Genomic DNA, 19,300 nt, shown 5'->3' on the forward strand with positions numbered 1-19,300 from the left:
ATTTTTGCCCAAAATAGCAACTTAATATTTTTCCGTATTAACTGCAAATTTTCAACAGCTAATAAAATACTCAATTTTCACATCAGAAACTTAATACTTGAGGAAAACATGCAGAATCAATTGTAAATAATTTATGAATAGATTATTAATAAATTCTAGTATATACAATCACAACTTATAGAATAGAATAGCCCTTTATTGTCATTATACAGTTGCACAAGGAAAATGTGGAGCGTCTCCCTTTACAGTGCAGGATAAGATAAGTTAAAATCTCAAAAGTGACTTGCAAGTACAGTATAAAGTATGAAATCTAAATAAACATAAATATAAAATGCATATGAAATAGTCATATAATTCAGGTAGTGCAAATAACCGATGTGGTGTTATCAGGATGTGAGCCTCGTCTTTTAACAATCACATAACCTTTTTCTATGCCTTGCGTTTTCTGGTCAGCCTCCTCGACTTGTACAAGTCCTTGTTCCTTGCCATCTCTTTTCTGCCCTCCTCAACTCTGCTCCTTTTCCTGCCGGCCAGCCACTCCAAGGCCTTGTTCTTCCTCCCTTCTAGAGGCACATTCTTGGAGAAGTTCGACCCAAAACCGGTGGAGAGGGACCGCCAGGAACTCCAGCAGGGGCTCTTGTGCTTCCAGGGCCAGGCCATTTGGGGGCCCTAAGCAAAATAATGCCAAGAAGCCCATATTTTTGTAAAAATGTATTAAAATTGTAACTTCATGTGCATCTTTCTTGATTCTTGATCTCATAACTATGTACACGACATTGCCAAGCATTACATTGAGTTGTACATTTGGGGAAATCATCATCTTGTGAAGAGGATGGCACTCCACCTCCAATTTCAAGATACTTCTCAGTAGCTCCTTAAAGTACAAAGTATGATTACTTGGGACAAAATTTAGCCCAGGAAAATATTCATCAACAAAAACGTGCACTGTGGGAAGTGCGCATCTAATTAAGTAGATTCACCATAGGCTGATACGTACATGACATACTACTTGATAATAATGTCTGATATAAATGAACTGACCACACTAGGACAGTTAATTTTCTCCAGGGTATTTTGCCGACTATTTTATATACCTGTCCACACTTCGTTTAAGGTGCGTTTAAGCATATTATTGAGACGTAGCTTGAAGGTTCAAGAAAAAATCCCGCCGGACACCCCGGGCAGGATGCAAAAAGTGGACATGTCCGGGCAAAAGAGGACGTTTGGTCACGCTATTTTTACAATTATGAGCTTGTCTGTAAATGTTCATTTGAAATGGTTGGAAATATTTTACTTATTAATTTCTTTATTCATGGACTAAAACTTTTGAAGTTTACAAACGAAACATTTTGTAATTGTCGACTAAAACTAGACAAAATTTGTTTGAGTTTTCATTGACTAAAACTATACGAAGACAAACACATATAATACTAATAAGCGTTTTCGTCCAAAAGACCGAAACCACTTTCACATATCCCTGAATACGGTTAAAATCCTGGGATTTAAACGGGTAGCCCTTGTGTGTGAAAGCAATTTCCTGGATCGAATGACACGGAAATTACGCGGACATTTAACATATCGCGTCATAGTATTATGTCCGGGACTTTCCCGGGACGAAGAGTGTGTGAAAGCAAGCGTTTGATTCCTGGGTCACTGCACGAAGGCTGATGATGTAATTGTCATGGCGGGCCGATCGTCATTTCCTCTTTGTTCGCTGTACGACAAAAAGCGATAATATCACAATTGTCAACATTGCAAACTATACAGTAAATGGCAAAATTAAACTGAAAACACAACTAAATTAAATTGCTACTAGATCGGCAACCGAGGAAGAGAGTCCATCCCTCTCATCTCATCATCTCTTTGGAAATGTATGGTTTATTTACACTGGGCCAAATAAGTATTTAGTCAACCACTAATTGTGCGAGTTCTCCCACTTGAAAATATTAGAGGCCTGTTACTGTCAACATGGGTAAACCTCACCCATGAGAGACAGAATGTGGGAAAAAAAACAGAAAATCGCATTGTTTGATTTTTAAAGAATTTATTTGCAAATCATGGTGGAAAATAAGTATTTGGTCAATACCGAAAGTTCATCTCAATACTTTGTTATGTACCCTTTATTGGCAATAACGGAGGCCAAACGTTTTCTGTAACTCTTCACAAGCTTTTCACACACTGTTGCTGGTATTTTGGCCCATTCCTCCATGCAGATCTCCTGTAGAGTAGTGATGTTTTGGGGCTGACGTTGGGCAACACAGACTTTCAATTCCCTCCACAGATTTTCTATGGGGTTGAGATCTGGAGACTGGCTAGGCCACTCCAGGACCTTGAAATGCTTCTTACGAAGCCACTCCTTTATTGCCCTGGCTGTGTGTTTGGGATCATTGTCATGCTAAAAGACCCAGCCACGTCTCATCTTCAATGCCCTTGCTGATGGAAGGAGATTTTCACTCAAAATCTCTCGATACATGGCTCCATTCATTCTTTCCTTTACACAGATCAGTCGTTCTGGTCCCTTTGCAGAAAAACAGCCCCAAAGCATGATGTTTCCACCCCCATGCTTCACTGTGGGTATGGTGTTCTTCGGATGCAATTCAGTATTCTTTCTCCTCCAAACACAAAAACCTGTGTTTCTGCCAAAAAGTTCTATTTTGGTTTCATCTGACCATAACACATTCTACCAGTCCTCTTCTGGATCATCCAAATGCTTTCTAGCGAACCTCAGACGGGCCTGGACGTGTACTGGCTTCAGCAGGGGGACACGTCTGGCAGTGCAGGATTTGAGTCCCTGGCGGCGCATTGTGTTACTGATAGTAGCCTTTGTTACTGTGGTCCCATCTCTCTGTAGGTCATTCACTAGGTCCCCCCCCGTGTGGTTCTGGGATATTTGCTCACCGTTCTTGTTATCATTTTGATGCCACGGGGTGAGATCTAGCATTGAGCCCCAGATCGAGGGAGATTATCACTGGTCTTGTATGTCTTCCATTTTCTAATAGTTGCTCCCACAGTTGATTTCTTTACACCAAGCGTTTTACCTATTGCAGATTCAGTCTTCCCAGCCTGGTGCAGGTCTACAATTTTGTCTCTGGTGTCCTTCGACAGCTGTTTGGTCTTGGCCATAGTGGAGTTTGGAGTGTGACTGACTGAGGATGTGAACAGGTGTCTTTTATACCGATAATGAGTTAAAACAGGTGCCATTAATACAGGTAACGAGTGGAGCCTCGTTAGACCTCGTTAGAAGAAGTTAGACCAATTTGACAGCCAGAAATATTGCTTGTTTGTAGGTGACCAAATACTTATTTCCACTCTAATTTGGAAATAAATTCTTTTTAAAAAATCAAACAATGGGATATTCAGTTTTTTTTCCCACATTCTGTCTCTCATGGTTGAGGTTTACTCATGTTGACAATTACAGGCCTCTCTAACCTTTTCAAGTAGGAGAACTTGCACAGTTGGTGGTTGGCTAAATACTTACTTGCCCCACTGTAGTTGCCGATGTTAGGGTCCGCAACTGCAGAAACAAGGTTGTACCTCAAAACAATGGAGGGATGTGTTCAAGGGTTTATTAAATACCAACAAAAATACACACGATCGCGGAAAAAGGGGAATAGCACATTGGTTCTGTGACAGTAAGTCGACGGGGATCAAAAATACTAGCGCATCGTAGAAGATCTCAAAACAAGGGCGGCAAACAAACAAGTTAGCAAATGCACGAAATTCGAGGGTGCAAAGTGTCGATTCTTGTCTTCATTAGCTTGAATTGGCTGCAGGTACGACGTCGGAAACGCTCTGTAACAAAACACGATCTGACCAACAGAATGTGACAGACGATGCCGACCAACAATGACGTAATGTCCAGGTTATAAAATTGCGCCACCCGCCCTCCCCGCACAGAGAGCGCTGAGACGCCAACCCGGGATAAATCCAGCCACTTTCACACATACAACCCGGTTTATCCCCGGGACATTTCCCCATGTGTGAAAGCCATGACACGGCTAAATCCTGCGTCACCTTACATAGGAATTTACTACTACCGGGATATAAATCTGAAAGGGGCTGGAGATTCTGCAGAAAATGAAAAGGGCTGCCAAAAACAACACTGCCTTCAAATCTTACACATAAACTCACAGTCATTTTTGTGGTTACAATCAGTTTACTTAATATTGGAGGAAATACAGGATACACATATAACACTTATGAATAACTGCATCCATTCCTGACGAATAGATATGTAAGAGCGGTCCATAAAGCGGCCCAATTCTTTTCATGAATTGCCCATGGGGTTACGGTTGTGAGACATTGGCCCAGGTTGGAAAGGTGTCCATGTCAAACATGACGCACCCCCACGTGTTAATGGCCAAATTGATGATCAGGATTCCGATGATGTTCAGCATGAAGCCGGCTTTGACCTGCGCAAAATAGGTAGTCAATAGGAAGTAAATCACCAGATCATTGTTTGTCCTGATCTCACCATGTCCATGACTTTGAGGTTCCCGTAGGAGAAGGTGATGGCGTTGGGAGGCTGGGCCACGGGCAGCATGAAGGCCAACGATGCGGCAAAAGTGCAAGGAAGCATCACGTACAGAGGGTGGAGCTTGATGCTGATGGCCTATGAGGTGATAAAACACAATTGTCATGAATGCACAAGTTAAGGGGCTTTGCTGAAATGGCTCACCAAGGACGCAAGGATGGGCAGGAAGAGTGTGACGGTGGTCGCGTTGCTGGAACACTCCGTAAACGTCGCCACCAGAGCACTCAACAAAAACGAGATAGCAAAAGCGGGGATGTTCTTCAACGGTGTCAAACTCTCACCTAGCCACGTTGATAAACCTGAAACCTGACAGAAACCTTTGATGAAATGAAGTTAGATCACCTGACACATTTGTGATGTCATCCTATGACCAGATTTTTTTTTCAGAGGTGCTTACCTCACTTCCCGTAGCGAGAGCATAGCCCCCTCCACAAATAAACAAAAGGTCCCAGGGCATGTGCTGGTGGACTATCTCCCAGGTGAGCAGCGTGCCGGGAGTCTTCAACCTTCCACCTGTAACAACCCACATCATTTTAGAAGCTTACTCACCCTGTGACGGAATTACATCTAGGTCATTCACCGGAATCATCGCAACCATAGCCCCCGCATCTCGGCAACCGTGAGGGAATGACGAAAAACAGCAAGGACATGAAGATCGCGACCGTTCCATCTGATACGAAGCTGACAAACAAACAGGAAACTTAATTTTGTACCGAAAGAAATGATGAAACCATAGACTTCACAGTCAGTTGACGGGAAACGGGGGCCTATTCTGAAAAACTTACAATTCAAATATTTTCAAAACCCAAGCTGCCAGCAACCTAAAACCAAAACAGGCACCTCCCTTAGGCATATGTGAGCAGCGGCATAAAAAAATTCAGCCTTTCCATAATAAAATCCCAATTAATTAATTTTTATATAAGTATAACAAAACCTAAAAGGGCTATAAAATTCTCAGCTTTTACGCTAGATGCACAAAAATCACAGTTATCTTTCATTTTACGTAAATATTTAAAGCTGATGTTACGCAAATTTCTTCCAATTATTTCACTTTTTTCATCCATCTATCAATCCATCATCTTCCTTGCTTGCTCCGGGGTCGGGACGTGGGGGCAGCAGCTTTAACAGGGAAGCCCACTCTTTCCTCTCCCCAGCCACTTCAACTAGCTCCTCCGGGGGGGATCCCAAGCCGTTCCCAGGCCAGCCGAGAGACACAGTCTCTCCAGCTTATCCTGGGTAGTCCCCGGGGCCTTCCGCTGGTGGGAAATGCCCGGAATACCTCTCAGGGAGGCACCCGAATCAGATGCCCCGACCACCTCAGCTGGCTCCTCTCAATGTGAAGGAGTAGCGGCTTGACGCCGAGTCCCTCCCAGATGACCGAGCTTCTCACCCTATTTCTAAGGGAGAGCCCGGACACCCTGCGGAGGAAATTCATTTCGGCCGCTTGTATCCGGGATCTTGTTCTTTCGGTCACGACCCACAGCTCGTGACCATAGGTGAGGTTAAGAACGTAGATCGACTGTTAAATCGAAAGCTTCGCCTTCGGCTCAGCTCCTTCTTCACCACTACGAACTGGTGCAGAGTCCGCATTACTGCAGACGCAGCACCGATCAGCTTGTCGATCTCCCGCTCCCTCCTACCCTCACTCATGAACAAGACCCCAAAATACCTGAAGTCCTCCACTTGGGGCAGCATCTCATCCCCGATCCGGAGAGGGCACTCCACCCTTTTCCAACTGAGGACCATGGTCTCGGATTTGGAGGTGCTGATCTACATACCAACCGCTTCACACTCGACTGCGAACCGCTCCAGTGAGAGTTGGAGGTCACGGCTTGATGAAGCCAACAGGACCACAACATCTGCAAGAAGCAGAAATGCAATGCTGAGGCCACCAAACCGGACCCCTTGCGCCTAGAAATTCTGTCCATGAAAATTATGAACAGAATCAGTAACAAAGGGCAGCCTTGGCAGAGTTCAACCTTCACTGGGAATGAATTCGACTTAATGCTGGCAATGCGGACCAAACTCTGACACCGGTCGTACAGGGACCGAACATCCCTTACCAAGGGGCTCGGAACCTTGTACTCTCGGAGCACCCCCCACTGGGCTCCCCGAGGACCACGTTCGAACGCCCTCTCCAGATACACAAAACACATGTAGACTGGTTGGGCGAACTCCCATGCACCCTCGAGGATCCTGCCGAGGGTGTGGAGCAGGTCCACTTTTCCACGGCCGGGACGAAAACCACACTGCTCCTCCTGAATCCAAGATTCGACTTCCCGACGGACCCTCTTCTCCAGCACTCCTGAATAGACTTTACCGGGGAGGCTGAGGAGTGTGATCCCTCTATAGTTTGAAACGCTCCCTTTTTTCATTTTTTTTCACAACGTTTTATAGTGCATGCATGGTGCTATTTTATATAATAATTACCTAGAATCCTCGACCAAATCACTCTTGAGACACTCCTGCCTGCTTGTATGCACTAAAGCTTTCGTCCTGTTTCCACCTAAATCCGGCGTTAGAACACAGCTTGTTTGAATTTATTGCAGTGAAAGCCACCACGACCCTCTGCCTGGCCTGGCCCACTACAGGAAGCCGTGGCGTAATGTCTGTAGGAGCTGTCTCGTCAACTGATAGTGAAGTCTATGGATTAACCGGTCCACAACAACCTTACACTCACGGGCCGTTCTTGTTGAAGAGAACAGTAGCCCATCCTCCAATGAATCCCGGGTCTCGTGTGAACCAAAGAACCACTAGCAGGACAAATACACAGAGAACCGCCACTTCGGCGAACTTCATGCTCCCCAACTTTCTGTACTCCTCCTTTATAACGGCGTACGCCTCACGTTCACGACTGTTCGAGGAGCCGCAGCTAAATGTCCGGCGGAAGCTGTAAAGAACACAGAGTAGGCATGAAGTAAAAACCTGAATGACACATGTAGATATCTTGAAGAACAGTTCTGTATACTTAATCCCGATGAACATGAACTGCAGCCAGAGCCAAGAGAGCGGCAGCATGAGGATCATGATTGGGAAGGCGAAGCCAAACCAGCTGGCGAAGTTGATGATTCCGTTGCTCCCAGGAAAGAGTCTGCAAATGAGGCAGCTGTGGTCCTCAAAAGCAACAAGAGGATATTTATGAGTATGTCATACTTGTCAACGTGTCTTTTGAGAATGAGGTTGGCCGTGGTGCCCGTCAGCGTGGTCATCCCGCCGATGGTGGATGAGTAGCAAACGCTTAGACTGATGCCTTTGGACAGACGTTCAAAGTTGCTCTCAGCTTCCGCTGTGGAGTCCTCTTCTGGACTGCCGTTCAAGTTATCTGACCACCACAAGCATACTCTAAGTTTCTTTGTATAGATTTTCATAATAAACAGTCGGCCGGGGCATAGACTTCACTATCAGTTGACGAGACAGCTCCGACAGACATTGCGCCACGGCATCCCGTAGGGGGCCGGGCCGGGCCAGGCAGAGCTTCGTAGCAGCTTTCACTGCGATAAACTCAAACACATGCTGCGTTCTAACGTCGGATTTAGGTGGAAACAGGACGACAGTTTTAGTGCACACAAGCAGGCAGGAGTTTCTCAAGAGTGATTTGGTCAAGGATTCAAGGTAATTATTATATAAAATAGCACCATGCATGCACTTTGAAACGTTGTGAAAAAAATGAAATGAATGGGAAAAATATTGCGTAATTTTAGCTTGAAAACTTGTAAAATTAATCATAACTGCCCGTTTTTTTTTTGCTTTTAACCAAGAATCAAGATTGTTTTATGTTCACATTAGGGCTGTCAAAATTATCACGTTAACGGGCGGTAATTAATTTTTAAAATTAATCACGTTAAAATATTTGACGCATTTAACGCACATGCCCCGCTCAAACAGATTAAAATGACAGCACAGTGTAATATCCACTTGTTACTTGTGATTTTTGGTGTTTTGTCGCCCTCTGCTGGCGCTAGGGTACGACTGATTTTATGGGTTTCAGTACCATGAGCTTTGTGTAATCATGATTGAAAATTTTACAAATTTTATTAAAACGAAAACATTAAGAGGGTTTTTAATATATAATTTCTATAACTTGTACTAACATTTATCTTTTAAGAACTACAAGTCTTTCTATCCATGGATCGCTTTAACAGAATGTTAATAATGTTAATGCCATCTTGTGGATTTATTGTTATAATAAACAAATACAGTACTTATGTACCGTATGTTGAATGTATATATCCGTCTTATGTCTTATCTTTCCATTCCAACAATAATTTATAGAAAAATATGGCATATTTTATAGATGGCTTGAATTGTGATTAATTGCTTAATTAAAAGCTGTAATTAACTCGGTTAATTTTAATCGTTTGACAGCGCTAGTTCATATTTATAGAAATTCTGGGATTTACGCATCTGTTTACAAGAATTTTCAATTCAAAAAGCTCTTTGTTTTGCGATAGATGCCACGTTGGATTTTGTATTTATAAAAAATAGCGTAACTTTACATTCAAATAACCAGGTTATTTTTGGGTAAGTTCCCGTTTTTTTGCCAAAAACTAGTAATTTAGACATTTCTGCGTCCATACAAATAAAAAAATCGGCTTTTACGTGTTTTATTTTATGTAACATTTCAATCTAAAAACGACGAGGGCCAGATAGCTGGCAAGACGTGCTTAGGCGATAGTGACATCGAAATTCAACCTAAATAAGTTGTGTTTGTATACAGTACCTGACAAAAGTCTTGTCGCTTCTCCATTTTGTAGAAACAGTTGCTAATAACTTGACTTAATTATTCAATTGGTTTCAGAAATGGCTCATATGAAAGCTAAGACCCTCCCAAATGATGTTGAATGTACAAAAGTATATTTGTTTCACTGAAAAAAGGTTTATCATTTAATGAAGACATAAAGGTCAAGTTTTGGCAAGACGAAAGTTTAGTCGCCTACAGAAAGTAGTGTGAGATTTGAACAAAAAATGTACTTCAATACATAAGCGAATTAAGTAGTGGTGCTGTGAGATCGAAATTTAATATTTTCTATGACTTCCATGGGCTTGAAGGACTGCATCCATGCGGTTCGGCAATGATTCATACAATTTATTGATGAAGTCATCAGGAACATCAAAGAAAGCAGTCTTGCATGCCTCCCAGAGTTCATCAACATTCTTGGGTTTCGACTTCCATGCTTCCTCTTTCATCCTGTTCATGTCTGGTGACTGGGCTGGCCAGTCCTGGAGGATCTTGATCTTCTTTGCCTTGAGGAACTTTGAGATTGAGATTGAAGTATGCGATGGAGCACCATCCTGCTGCTGAATTTGTCCCTTTTTAGGGTTAGAAATGTAAGAGGCAGCTAAGATTTGTTGATATTTCAGACCATTTAGTATGTTGCCTTCCACCCTGCCCAATTTCCAGTCAACTGATAGTGAAGTCTATAGCTGGGGGTACTTCGGATGCCACTGACTTAAATAAGTAATAATAAGTAAATCTGCACCACCATAGTTTGAATTATAATTTCAAACACACTGAATTGTTTTCAGCGACAAAATTAATCCAGGTCATTCTCCTCCGTGACGTTGCCCCCCTCCCCCATCAGACACAAATTTATATAATATTGATGTCAATCGTTCGTGCTACGTTTGTGCTGTAAAATGTTTCGTTTGTACTGCTATCGTTTTTGTCATGCCTGGGTGAGGGTTGTCCTATCTAGGTATACTATTATCTCTTCCTGTTTTATTTTGAAGCCTCACCTACGGTGGTCATTTTTATATACATTTTCTTCTGAAGGGTGGCCAACTTCACGAAGATAAAGCATTTAGTCATCACAATTCAGCCATTAAAACAGGGGTCACCAAACTAGGAGGCCCGCCTCCACATTTGGTCCAGCCCCCTGAACAATACCAGAGAGCATTTGGATTTTTTTTTTTTTTTTTTCCCATAGTGTTATTTATTTCCTGGAAGAACCAGGAGAGGGTTATTTGGTTATTATCTATTTAATTAATAGTGTTATTATTATTATTATTATTATTATATTATATATATATATATTTTTTTTTTAATTTACTTTTGTTCCGTGAAGAATACAGAAAGGGTTATTGGATTATGGCTTTCTGAAAAACAATGAATATTTACATTTAGTCACTCCTGCAATCGTCACACTTTTTCTGTTACAAACTGACCCCAGCCCCTCATCAGAGAAGGGAAAATTTATGTGGCCCTCACAGGAAAAAAGTTTGGGGACCCCTGCATTAAAACAATCAGTAGCTGAAACGCTATGACCAAAAAAAAAAAAACAAAAAAAACCCACTAATAATTAATTCGGTCGCAATGAATTCAACAACAAAAATTTAGTCTTGCAACAAATTAATTTGCAAGAAAAAAAATCTGTGATGATTCACTCACAAAAATACTTTCGGGTTCGCCAGCTGGTTAGCTTTGTGCCACTGCGTGAAAATGTACACATACCCAAATTCTACAATTTTTATATTTTAGCAAAAAAAACTGAATTTAAACGACATGAACTGCTTTGTCAGGCCACAAAAAATGACATGGGGGGAGAAATTTGGCATCCCGGGCCACAAGTTTGACAAGTTTTTAGCTCTGTGGCATGATGCATTGTCATCTTGGAAAAAAATTTCATACATCCATCGCATGCTTCAATCTCTACCTCAAAGTTCCTCAAGGCAAAGATGATCAAGATCCTCCAGCACTGGCCAGCCAGGTCACCAGACATGAACAGGATGAAAGAGGAAGCATGGAAGACGAAACCCAAGAATGTTGATAAACTCTGGGAGGCATGCAAGATTGCTTTCTTTGATGTTCCTGATGACTTTATCAATAAATTGTATGAATCATTGCCGAACCGCATGGATGCAGTCCTTCAAGCCCATGGAAGTCATACAAAATATTAAATTTGGATCTCACAGCACCACTACTTAATTCGCTTATGTTATGTAACATATTTTTGTATTTGAAGTACATTTTTTCTTCAAATCTCGCACTACTTTCTGTAGGTGACTAAACTTTTGTCTTGCCAAAATTTGATATTTGTGTCTTCATTGAATGATAAATCTTTTTTCAGTGAAACAAATATATTTTTGTACATTCAACATCATTTGGGAGGGTCTTAGCTTTCATATGAGCCACTTCTGAAACCAATTGAATAATTAAAAGTCAGGTTATTAGCAACTGTTTCTACAAAATGGAGAAGCGACAAGACATTTGTCAGGGACTGTATACAAACACAACTTATTTAGGTTGAATTTCGATGTCACTATCGCCTAAGCACGTCTTGCCAGCTATCTGGCCCTCGTCGTTTTTAGATTGAAATGTTACATAAAATAAAACATGTAGAAGCCAATTTTTTATTTGTATGGACGCAGAAATGTCTAAATTACTAGTTTTTGCCAAAATAACGGGAACTTGCCCAAAAATACCTGGTTATTTGAATGTAAAGTTACCCTATTGTGTATAAATACAAAATCCAACGTGGTGTCCATCGCAAAACAAAGAGCTATTTGAATTGAAAATTCTTGCAAATAGACGCATAAATCCCGGAATTTCTATAGATATGAACTACGGCTGTCAAACGATTAAAATTTTTAATCGAGTTAATTATAGCTTAAAGATTAATTAATCATAATTAATCGCAATTCATACCATCTATAAAATATGCCATATTTTTCTGTAAATTATTGTCGAAGCCCATGGAAGTCATACAAAATATTAAATTTGGATCTCACAGCACCACTACTTATTTCACTTATGTTATGTAACATATTTTTGTATTTGAAGTACATTTTTTTGTTCAGTTTTCACACTACTTTCTGTAGGCGACAAAACTTTTGTCTTACCAAAATTTGACCTTTATGTCTTCATTAAATGATCAATCTTTTTCCAGTGAAACAAATATATTTGTGGACATTCAACATCATATGGGAGGGTCTAAGCTTTCATATGAGCCATTTGTGAAACCAATTGAATAATTAAAAGTCAGGTTATTAGCAACTGTTTCTACAAAATGGATGAGCGACAAGACTTTTGTCAGTGACTGTAGTGTGCCGCGTCAGTGAAAAACACTGACATAGAATTTACAGGAAAAAAAGCGAGGCCTTCAAAGAAAAGAACACGGTCCCCACAGTCAATCATGGTGGAGGTTCCCTGATGTTTTGGGGTTGCTTTGCTGCCTCTGGCACTGGACTGCTTGACCGTGTGCAAGGCATTATGAAGTCTGATGACTACCAACGAATTTTGCAGTATAACGCAGGGCCCAGTGTGAGATAGCTGCGTCTTCCTCAGAGGTCATGGGCCTTCCAGGTGGACAATGACCCAAAACACACTTCAAAAAGAACTGGAAATGGTTTGAGAGAAGGCACTGGAGACTTCTAAAGTGGCCAGCAATGAGTCCAGACCTGAATCCCATAGAAAACCTTTGGAGAGATCTGAAAATGGCAGTTTGGAGAAGGCACCCTTCAAATCTCAGAGACCTGGAGCAGTTGGCCAAAGAAGAATGGTCTAAAATTCCAGCAGAGCATTGTAAGAAACTCACTGATGGATACCAGAAGCAGTTGTTTGCAGTTATTTTTTTTAAAAGGTTGTGCTATTAAGTTTTAGGCTGAGTGTGCCAATACTTTTGTCCGGCCCATTTTTGGAGTTCTGTATAAAATGATAGTGATTTAATTTTTGTTTTCTCATTCCCTTTCGTGTTTTTTTCATTGCAAGCAAAATAAATGACGATATTACTACCAAAGCATTTGTAATTGCAGTCATTTTCTGGGAGAAATTGAGCATTATCCGACAGAATTGTACTGTTTGTTTTCTCCTTTTTTGTTTTTGTTTTTATCATTCATCCAAGAGAAAACCCATCTTCTTTTTTTTTTTTTTGTCAGCATGTCTTCGCAAAGAGCACAAGTACACATGGAATACGACGGCTGCACCCACAGATGTCAAAGTCCTGAAGATTGCAGACGACACGCTCACGTGTCAACCTTTCAATGATTCGAGTCTCGTAAAACCGTATCACCCTCAGAACTTGGTTACCTGTTCCGCCTGCATGATGCCCATCATGGGGAACAGGACCACCGGCAACATGCCAGTCACTGCCATTGGTAAACACTCAGTACACCAGTACAGCACCATCACCAGGAGAGTGTAACCGCATCGCGCCTCCTGCAAAAGCACACACATAACATGAAACATTATAGAAATATGTACTGACCTTTGATCACATGACTCACATACAGAAAAGGCTTCTTTATTTGAGGAGTTTAATTCTAAATTTTGAAATTCATAAATTATTCATTGTGTTGCAGAATCCTGCAAACTTTCCCAACTACAACTCAAATGGCAAAGGTTTTGGAATCTCCAGTCTTGGAGGATGTTCATGCGGTTGTTCAGTTTTGTAGAAAAAAAAAAGAAGAAACACATGAAAAACATGAAATCACAGACATGACACAAAACTAATTTTCAAAAAATGCAAAATTCTGGCTTTCAGAAATTCTAAACGAAATCAAGTTAAAAAAAATTGTGGTAGTCGGTTAGTTACGTTTTTTTAAAACAAGCCTGTCATCTGCTTTTTTTTTTCCACAAGATTATACAACTGCATGAACATCTTCCATGACAGGTGATTTCATTATTTTTGACAAGGGTTGAACACTTTATGTTAGCAAGCCTTTGTTGATTAGTTGATATGTCAAATTTTGGTTAGCCCACAGGAAGTAAGAAAAAAAAAAAAAAAAAAAGAACAAGTCTTACCGAGGTGGGGCAGATAATTGGCAGCGGGAGGAACATCAGAGGAACCGTCAAAGTGATCACATAGTTGCGGTGGTGCCAAATCCACCTGGTGACGCCCCCCATGATGCTCTATAAGCAAGACCTCCAAAACCAATGTGCACAAAATCAATAACAATAAGCAGGTAAAGAGAGTGTTTTTATACATGGTCGCTGTTAAAAATTAACTTATCAATGTAGGGCACCGCTTGATCTCATTCGTTGGACAGCTCATTTAGTACACACCTTGACACTGCTGCTGCTTCTTCAGTCACATCTTATCAAACAAATACCAACGTCAACCAATACGTCGCTATCCAAGATAACCCAAGTCAACTTAAAACCCTCTATTAAACCATTTCATGCATCAGTTAACGTTTTTTTTTTAAATTTAAGTTTTCTTAAATGTTTTTTTTGTGTGTGCATGAATGTTTGTTTGTCTCATTGTGCCCTGTGAGTGGCTGGCAAGCAATTCAGGTTGTACCCCGTCTACTGGAAAAAAAAAAAAGAAAAATTTTAATCATAGAAAAACAATTTGGGAATGCGAAAAAATATTCGAGTCTCAAATATTTGCATTTAAACACTTCATTTTTCATTGAAAATGTTTTCTTAGATTGAAGAAATCCTTTTTGTGTTTGGGCCATATTACAGGTAGGACATTTGTGTTTACATTATTCAATCCCCCAAAAAAGTTGCTTCAATCAAAAAAAAAAAGAAAAAAAAGTCGATTCAATCAAAATATATATTTTCAATCAAGAAAAAGTTATTTCAATTTTTAAAAAAATGTGTTTGAATGCAAGAATAAATTTAAAACAAAAAAAAAAACAAGCATTTGAAAATGTTTTTCTTTGATTAATTTTTTTTTGACTGAAACAACTTTTTTTTTTTTTTTTTTTTTTTTAATGTTGTTTTGCATTTGGTCCACATTTTGGCTAGGACATTTGTGTCTTTATTATTCAATAATAAAATAAGTTGTGTCAAACAAACAAACAAACAAACAAAAATACGTTGAATGATTATTTGTCCAACTTTAGTGAAAATACAGCTTAATCTATACTAGGGACACAAATGGCACCTGATTAAAAAACAAAAACCAATTTATTTTAGTTTACTTTATTACGAGACGAAAAAGTTACCTGCCTTGCGCTGGGCTCAGGTGCAGTCCTTAAATGTGCCTTTTCACTTTCAAACTTGCATAGCAATTCCTAAATGGTTCTTGAGCTCTTTTTCCCTAGACCTTCTCCACAAAATCTGAAACCTCTTTCCGGGGACAATAGTTTTGTCTGACGTCACGTGTGCGCGGCTTATATCAGTGGTTTGCTGCTCAAGGCAGGAATGTAGCTGCATGCGGTAGCATGTAAGCTCAAGAAAAGCAAACCCGATCCCATTCAGAGTTGTTTATCAATTGTGTTGTAAAAAGCATATTTAATATATTTACGCTTAGTTTCCCCACTGGAATGTTTGATTTCGTCTAACAAATATAACCAAAGTTAGCATGAAATGCGGCTTTTGAATGTTGATTTTATGTATTAACTCATGAATGATGGTCTACTAGTTTATCACGAGTAGACATCCAATCCATTTGAAGTGGGAGGGTGGGTTGGTGGCCAAATAGGGTTGCCAACCGTCCCTTGAAAAACGGAATCGTCCGGTATTCAGAGAAAAAACTAAGCATCCCGTGTTAAGGTTACAAGGGACGTGCTTTGTCCCATATTATCATGAAAATCCAAAATAGTGTTGTATTTGTAGAACGAACGAACACTGGTCTGGTGTTTTTCAAGAATATGCAGCTATGAGGTAGATTTGTGTTTTTTATTATTCAATAAAAAAAGGTGCTTCAATCCAAAAAAAAAGTTGCTTCAATCAAAACATATGGCGGAAAACACTCAGGTGACTTGACGTTCCGCTCTGAGACCCTCAATTTGGCCAAATTTCAAAATTGTTCGATATGCATATGTGATACATCATTGGAAAGCTTAAAATCTCAATTTTCTGGAGGAAGAATAATTTTGAACAGTAGGCCATTTAAAAAAATTTAAAAAATTAAAAAATTTAAACAGCCAAAGCCAAACCCTAACTGGAGGTGAGAGCATGAATGAGCACATTTAAAGACGCCATGATTTTAACGAGATATTGTCGCGTGCTTACCTTGTTTCGATCTAAAAACTCCCTGTAGCATGTATCAACGAGTGTCAAGACACAGGTGTGAATAGCCACAGCCGGATTTTGGATTTTATGGGTGAAACAGGGTACTATAACAAGAGTCGCGATGCAGAAATTGCAGACATCAATGAGAGGTTGAAATTTTCTTTTTCATATATTTACCCTTTTAAACATTTTTTTTTCTCCTTTGTTTGGATCGATTATTTATCATCTAAAATAGTGGGGAAAATGCGACAGTAACAAAAAAATACAATTAAGCGATAGTTATGAGGTAGATATCCATGACTTTTTTACAGACACCATTTTTTTTCATCGTGACGTAATTTGTTTAAAAGTTTAAAATATGCGAGTGAATAATTTTTTAAAGTTGTTTTTTTTTTTTTTTTTTTACTAAATATTAGACATCAATTAATGATCCTCAGCTAAAAATGACAGACATTTCGAATAATAAATACGATTAGTTACCTTCTTTTTATGGCTAGGTTGAAACAAAAGCGGTTGCGCGACGTCTGTAAACGGGGGTTCCAAGGGTAAAACGGAAAAATTAAAAATAGTTTGGGGGATTAATGCACCATGAATCTGCTATGGCAGCATATAGACATATTGTTCTATCAAACACAACAGTTGTTTTGGCTTAAAATACAGCAGTTTCTTTTAAAGAGGCGTGCAAGAGCAGAAAGTGCTTTTTCAGTCTTGTCTGTGTTTTCCGCCATATATATTTTCAATCGGAAAAAAGTCACTTCAATCACAAAAAAAATAAATAAAAATGTGTTTGAATGCAAAAATAAATTTGAGACTCACAAAAAAAAAGCATTTGGAAACTTTTTTTTTTTTTAATTGATTTTTTTTTTTTTTCTTTTGGATTCAAGTGAAGTTTTTTTTTTTTTTTTTTACTGAAACAACTTTTTTGATTGAAGCAGTGTTGTTATGAGTTTGGGTCACATTTTGGGTAGGACATTTGTGTCTTTATAATTCAATCAAAAAATAAGTTGCTTTAAACAACAAAAAATATTTTAAAAAGACAAATCACATCAATCCAAAAAAAATGTTTTCAATCATAGAAAAAAGTTTTTGAATGCCAAAAAATAGAGTGGTACCTCTACATACGAAGCTAATTCGTTCTAGGACCCTGTTGTAAGTCGAAATGGTTGTATGTCGAGCAGGATTTTCCCATAAGAATACATTATAATTCCATTAATTCGCTCCACAGCACGAAAACCTACACTAAATCCTTAATAAATACTGCTGGTACTGTTGCAAATAGCAATTACACTGAGTAAAACAAATAAATTATGAATAAAAAATCATAATAATAATATAATAATAATAATAATAATACTGACTGTATATAAATTTAATGAATCAAATGCATATGCTTATCAAGACCCATCCCCTTGCAGCCAACGACGCACAATCAAACATGGTAGAGTTGTATACATCATACTACATGAGCTTTTTTTTTTTTTTTTTTTTCCACATGAATTTTCTTCCCAAAAGTTATTGATCTGCCATAGCACTTAGCAATATTGTCAATTATTGTGAATTCATTGATTAGGGTGATTGTCAGATTTTCCAGACGTGAAGGTGTTGGTCGGACATGGGTTGGTTTGGTGTAGGTCACACTGTTGAAAAAATTCTGTCCAGTGAACTCAGCGTCCAGTCAAGCAGCTCCATCGTATTTGTAATGCATTCCATGAGATCTTCAATCCTAGTTGACATGTCATGTAGGATATCAAACTTAAAATTTTCATTAACAAACAAAGCAACACCCCCTTCCCCTAGATGTTCGATTCATTTGTGCCATGTTATATCCGTGCAGATTAAAGTCAGAGCCTTTGTTATCTTTTATCCAGGTTTCCGAGACAGCAATGACACCAAACCTAGATAATCCTCAATGTGTTCAAAATTCTTGTAGCGACTCCTGACGTTGAAACTAATTAGCCTCAGTTTACCGTCCAAATCCATGGAGTTGTTATACTGGTCCGCTATGTAGTATTAACAGTTATCCGAAATGTTATTGTAAAACTTGTGGTCCGGATCAAGATATTCATTTAGGTCGTCATGGCACTCTTCAATCTGGTCATCCACTTTTAATCGAAGTGTGGTTTCAGATGTCATCATTAATGTTAGCGGCATAGGCATATGATCTGGGCGTCAGTTGTAATCCAGGGTCTACAATTTTGTCTCTGATGTCCTTCGACAGCTCTTTGGTCTTGGCCATAGTGGAGTTTGGAGTGTGACTGACTGAGATTGTGGACAGGTGTCTTTTATACCGATAATGAGTTAAAACAGGTGCCATTAATACAGGTAACGAGTGGAGCCTCGTTAGACCTCGTTAGAAGAAGTTAGACCTCTTTGACAGGCAGAAATCTTGCTTGTTTGCAGGTGACCAAATACTTATTTTCCACTGTAATTTGGAAATAAATTCTTTACAAATCAAACAATGTGATTTTCTTTTTTTTTCCCCACATTCTGTATCTCATGGTTGAGGTTCATGCATGTTGACAATTACAGGCTTCTCTAATCTTTTCAAGTAGGAGAACTTGCACAATTAGTGGTTCACTAAATACTTATTTGGCCCACTGTACCTGCCTTGTGCTGGATCCAGGTGCAGCTCATAAACGTCCCTTCTCACGTTCAAACTTTCCAAACTGTGTTCTGTTTCCGTCAACCTTCAGAAGTTGTTAAAAAAAATCCAGTAAAGCTTTCCAAAGACATGCGAGGCATACATTTGCGGTTTGCACTTCAAGGCAGGAATGTAGCTTAGCTGCATGTGATAGCATGTAACAACAAGAGAAACAAACCCAATCTTTTATATTAGCACATAGTAACGTAACGAGTGTTTCATA

At 39.5% G+C, this 19,300-nt stretch overlaps 1 protein-coding gene across 1 annotated transcript; it reads right to left on the reverse strand.

Moving 5' to 3' along the window:
- Positions 1 to 4,227: 4,227 nt before the first annotated feature.
- On the reverse strand, positions 4,228 to 15,570 carry LOC130906874 (solute carrier family 13 member 2-like). Its single transcript, XM_057821550.1, has 12 exons — positions 15,425 to 15,570; positions 14,274 to 14,394; positions 13,560 to 13,688; positions 13,461 to 13,473; positions 7,688 to 7,856; positions 7,503 to 7,625; positions 7,215 to 7,424; positions 5,111 to 5,215; positions 4,932 to 5,031; positions 4,679 to 4,840; positions 4,475 to 4,612; positions 4,228 to 4,412 (listed from the first exon to the last, which is right to left on the reverse strand). The coding sequence occupies exons 2-12, from the start codon at positions 14,373 to 14,375 to the stop codon at positions 4,287 to 4,289; spliced, it is 1,377 nt and encodes a 458-aa protein (XP_057677533.1). The 5' UTR covers positions 14,376 to 14,394; positions 15,425 to 15,570; the 3' UTR covers positions 4,228 to 4,286.
- Between the last annotated feature and the right edge of the window lie 3,730 nt (positions 15,571 to 19,300).

Source organism: Corythoichthys intestinalis, chromosome 18, assembly GCF_030265065.1.
Source record: "Corythoichthys intestinalis isolate RoL2023-P3 chromosome 18, ASM3026506v1, whole genome shotgun sequence".
Taxonomy (NCBI): Eukaryota; Metazoa; Chordata; class Actinopteri; order Syngnathiformes; family Syngnathidae; genus Corythoichthys; species Corythoichthys intestinalis.

Excerpts from the sequence above, each read along its gene's own strand:
- LOC130906874 (XM_057821550.1), bottom strand. The coding sequence starts at position 14,375 with ATGGGGGGCGTCACCAGGTGGATTTGGCACCACCGCAACTATGTGATC. Across the intron at positions 4,841-4,931 it reads CTCTCGCTACGGGAAGTGAG|GTTTCAGGTTTATCAACGTG; the intron begins GTAAGCACCTCT and ends GGTTTCTGTCAG. Across the intron at positions 4,413-4,474 it reads ACCTCAAAGTCATGGACATG|GTCAAAGCCGGCTTCATGCT; the intron begins GTGAGATCAGGA and ends TATTTTGCGCAG.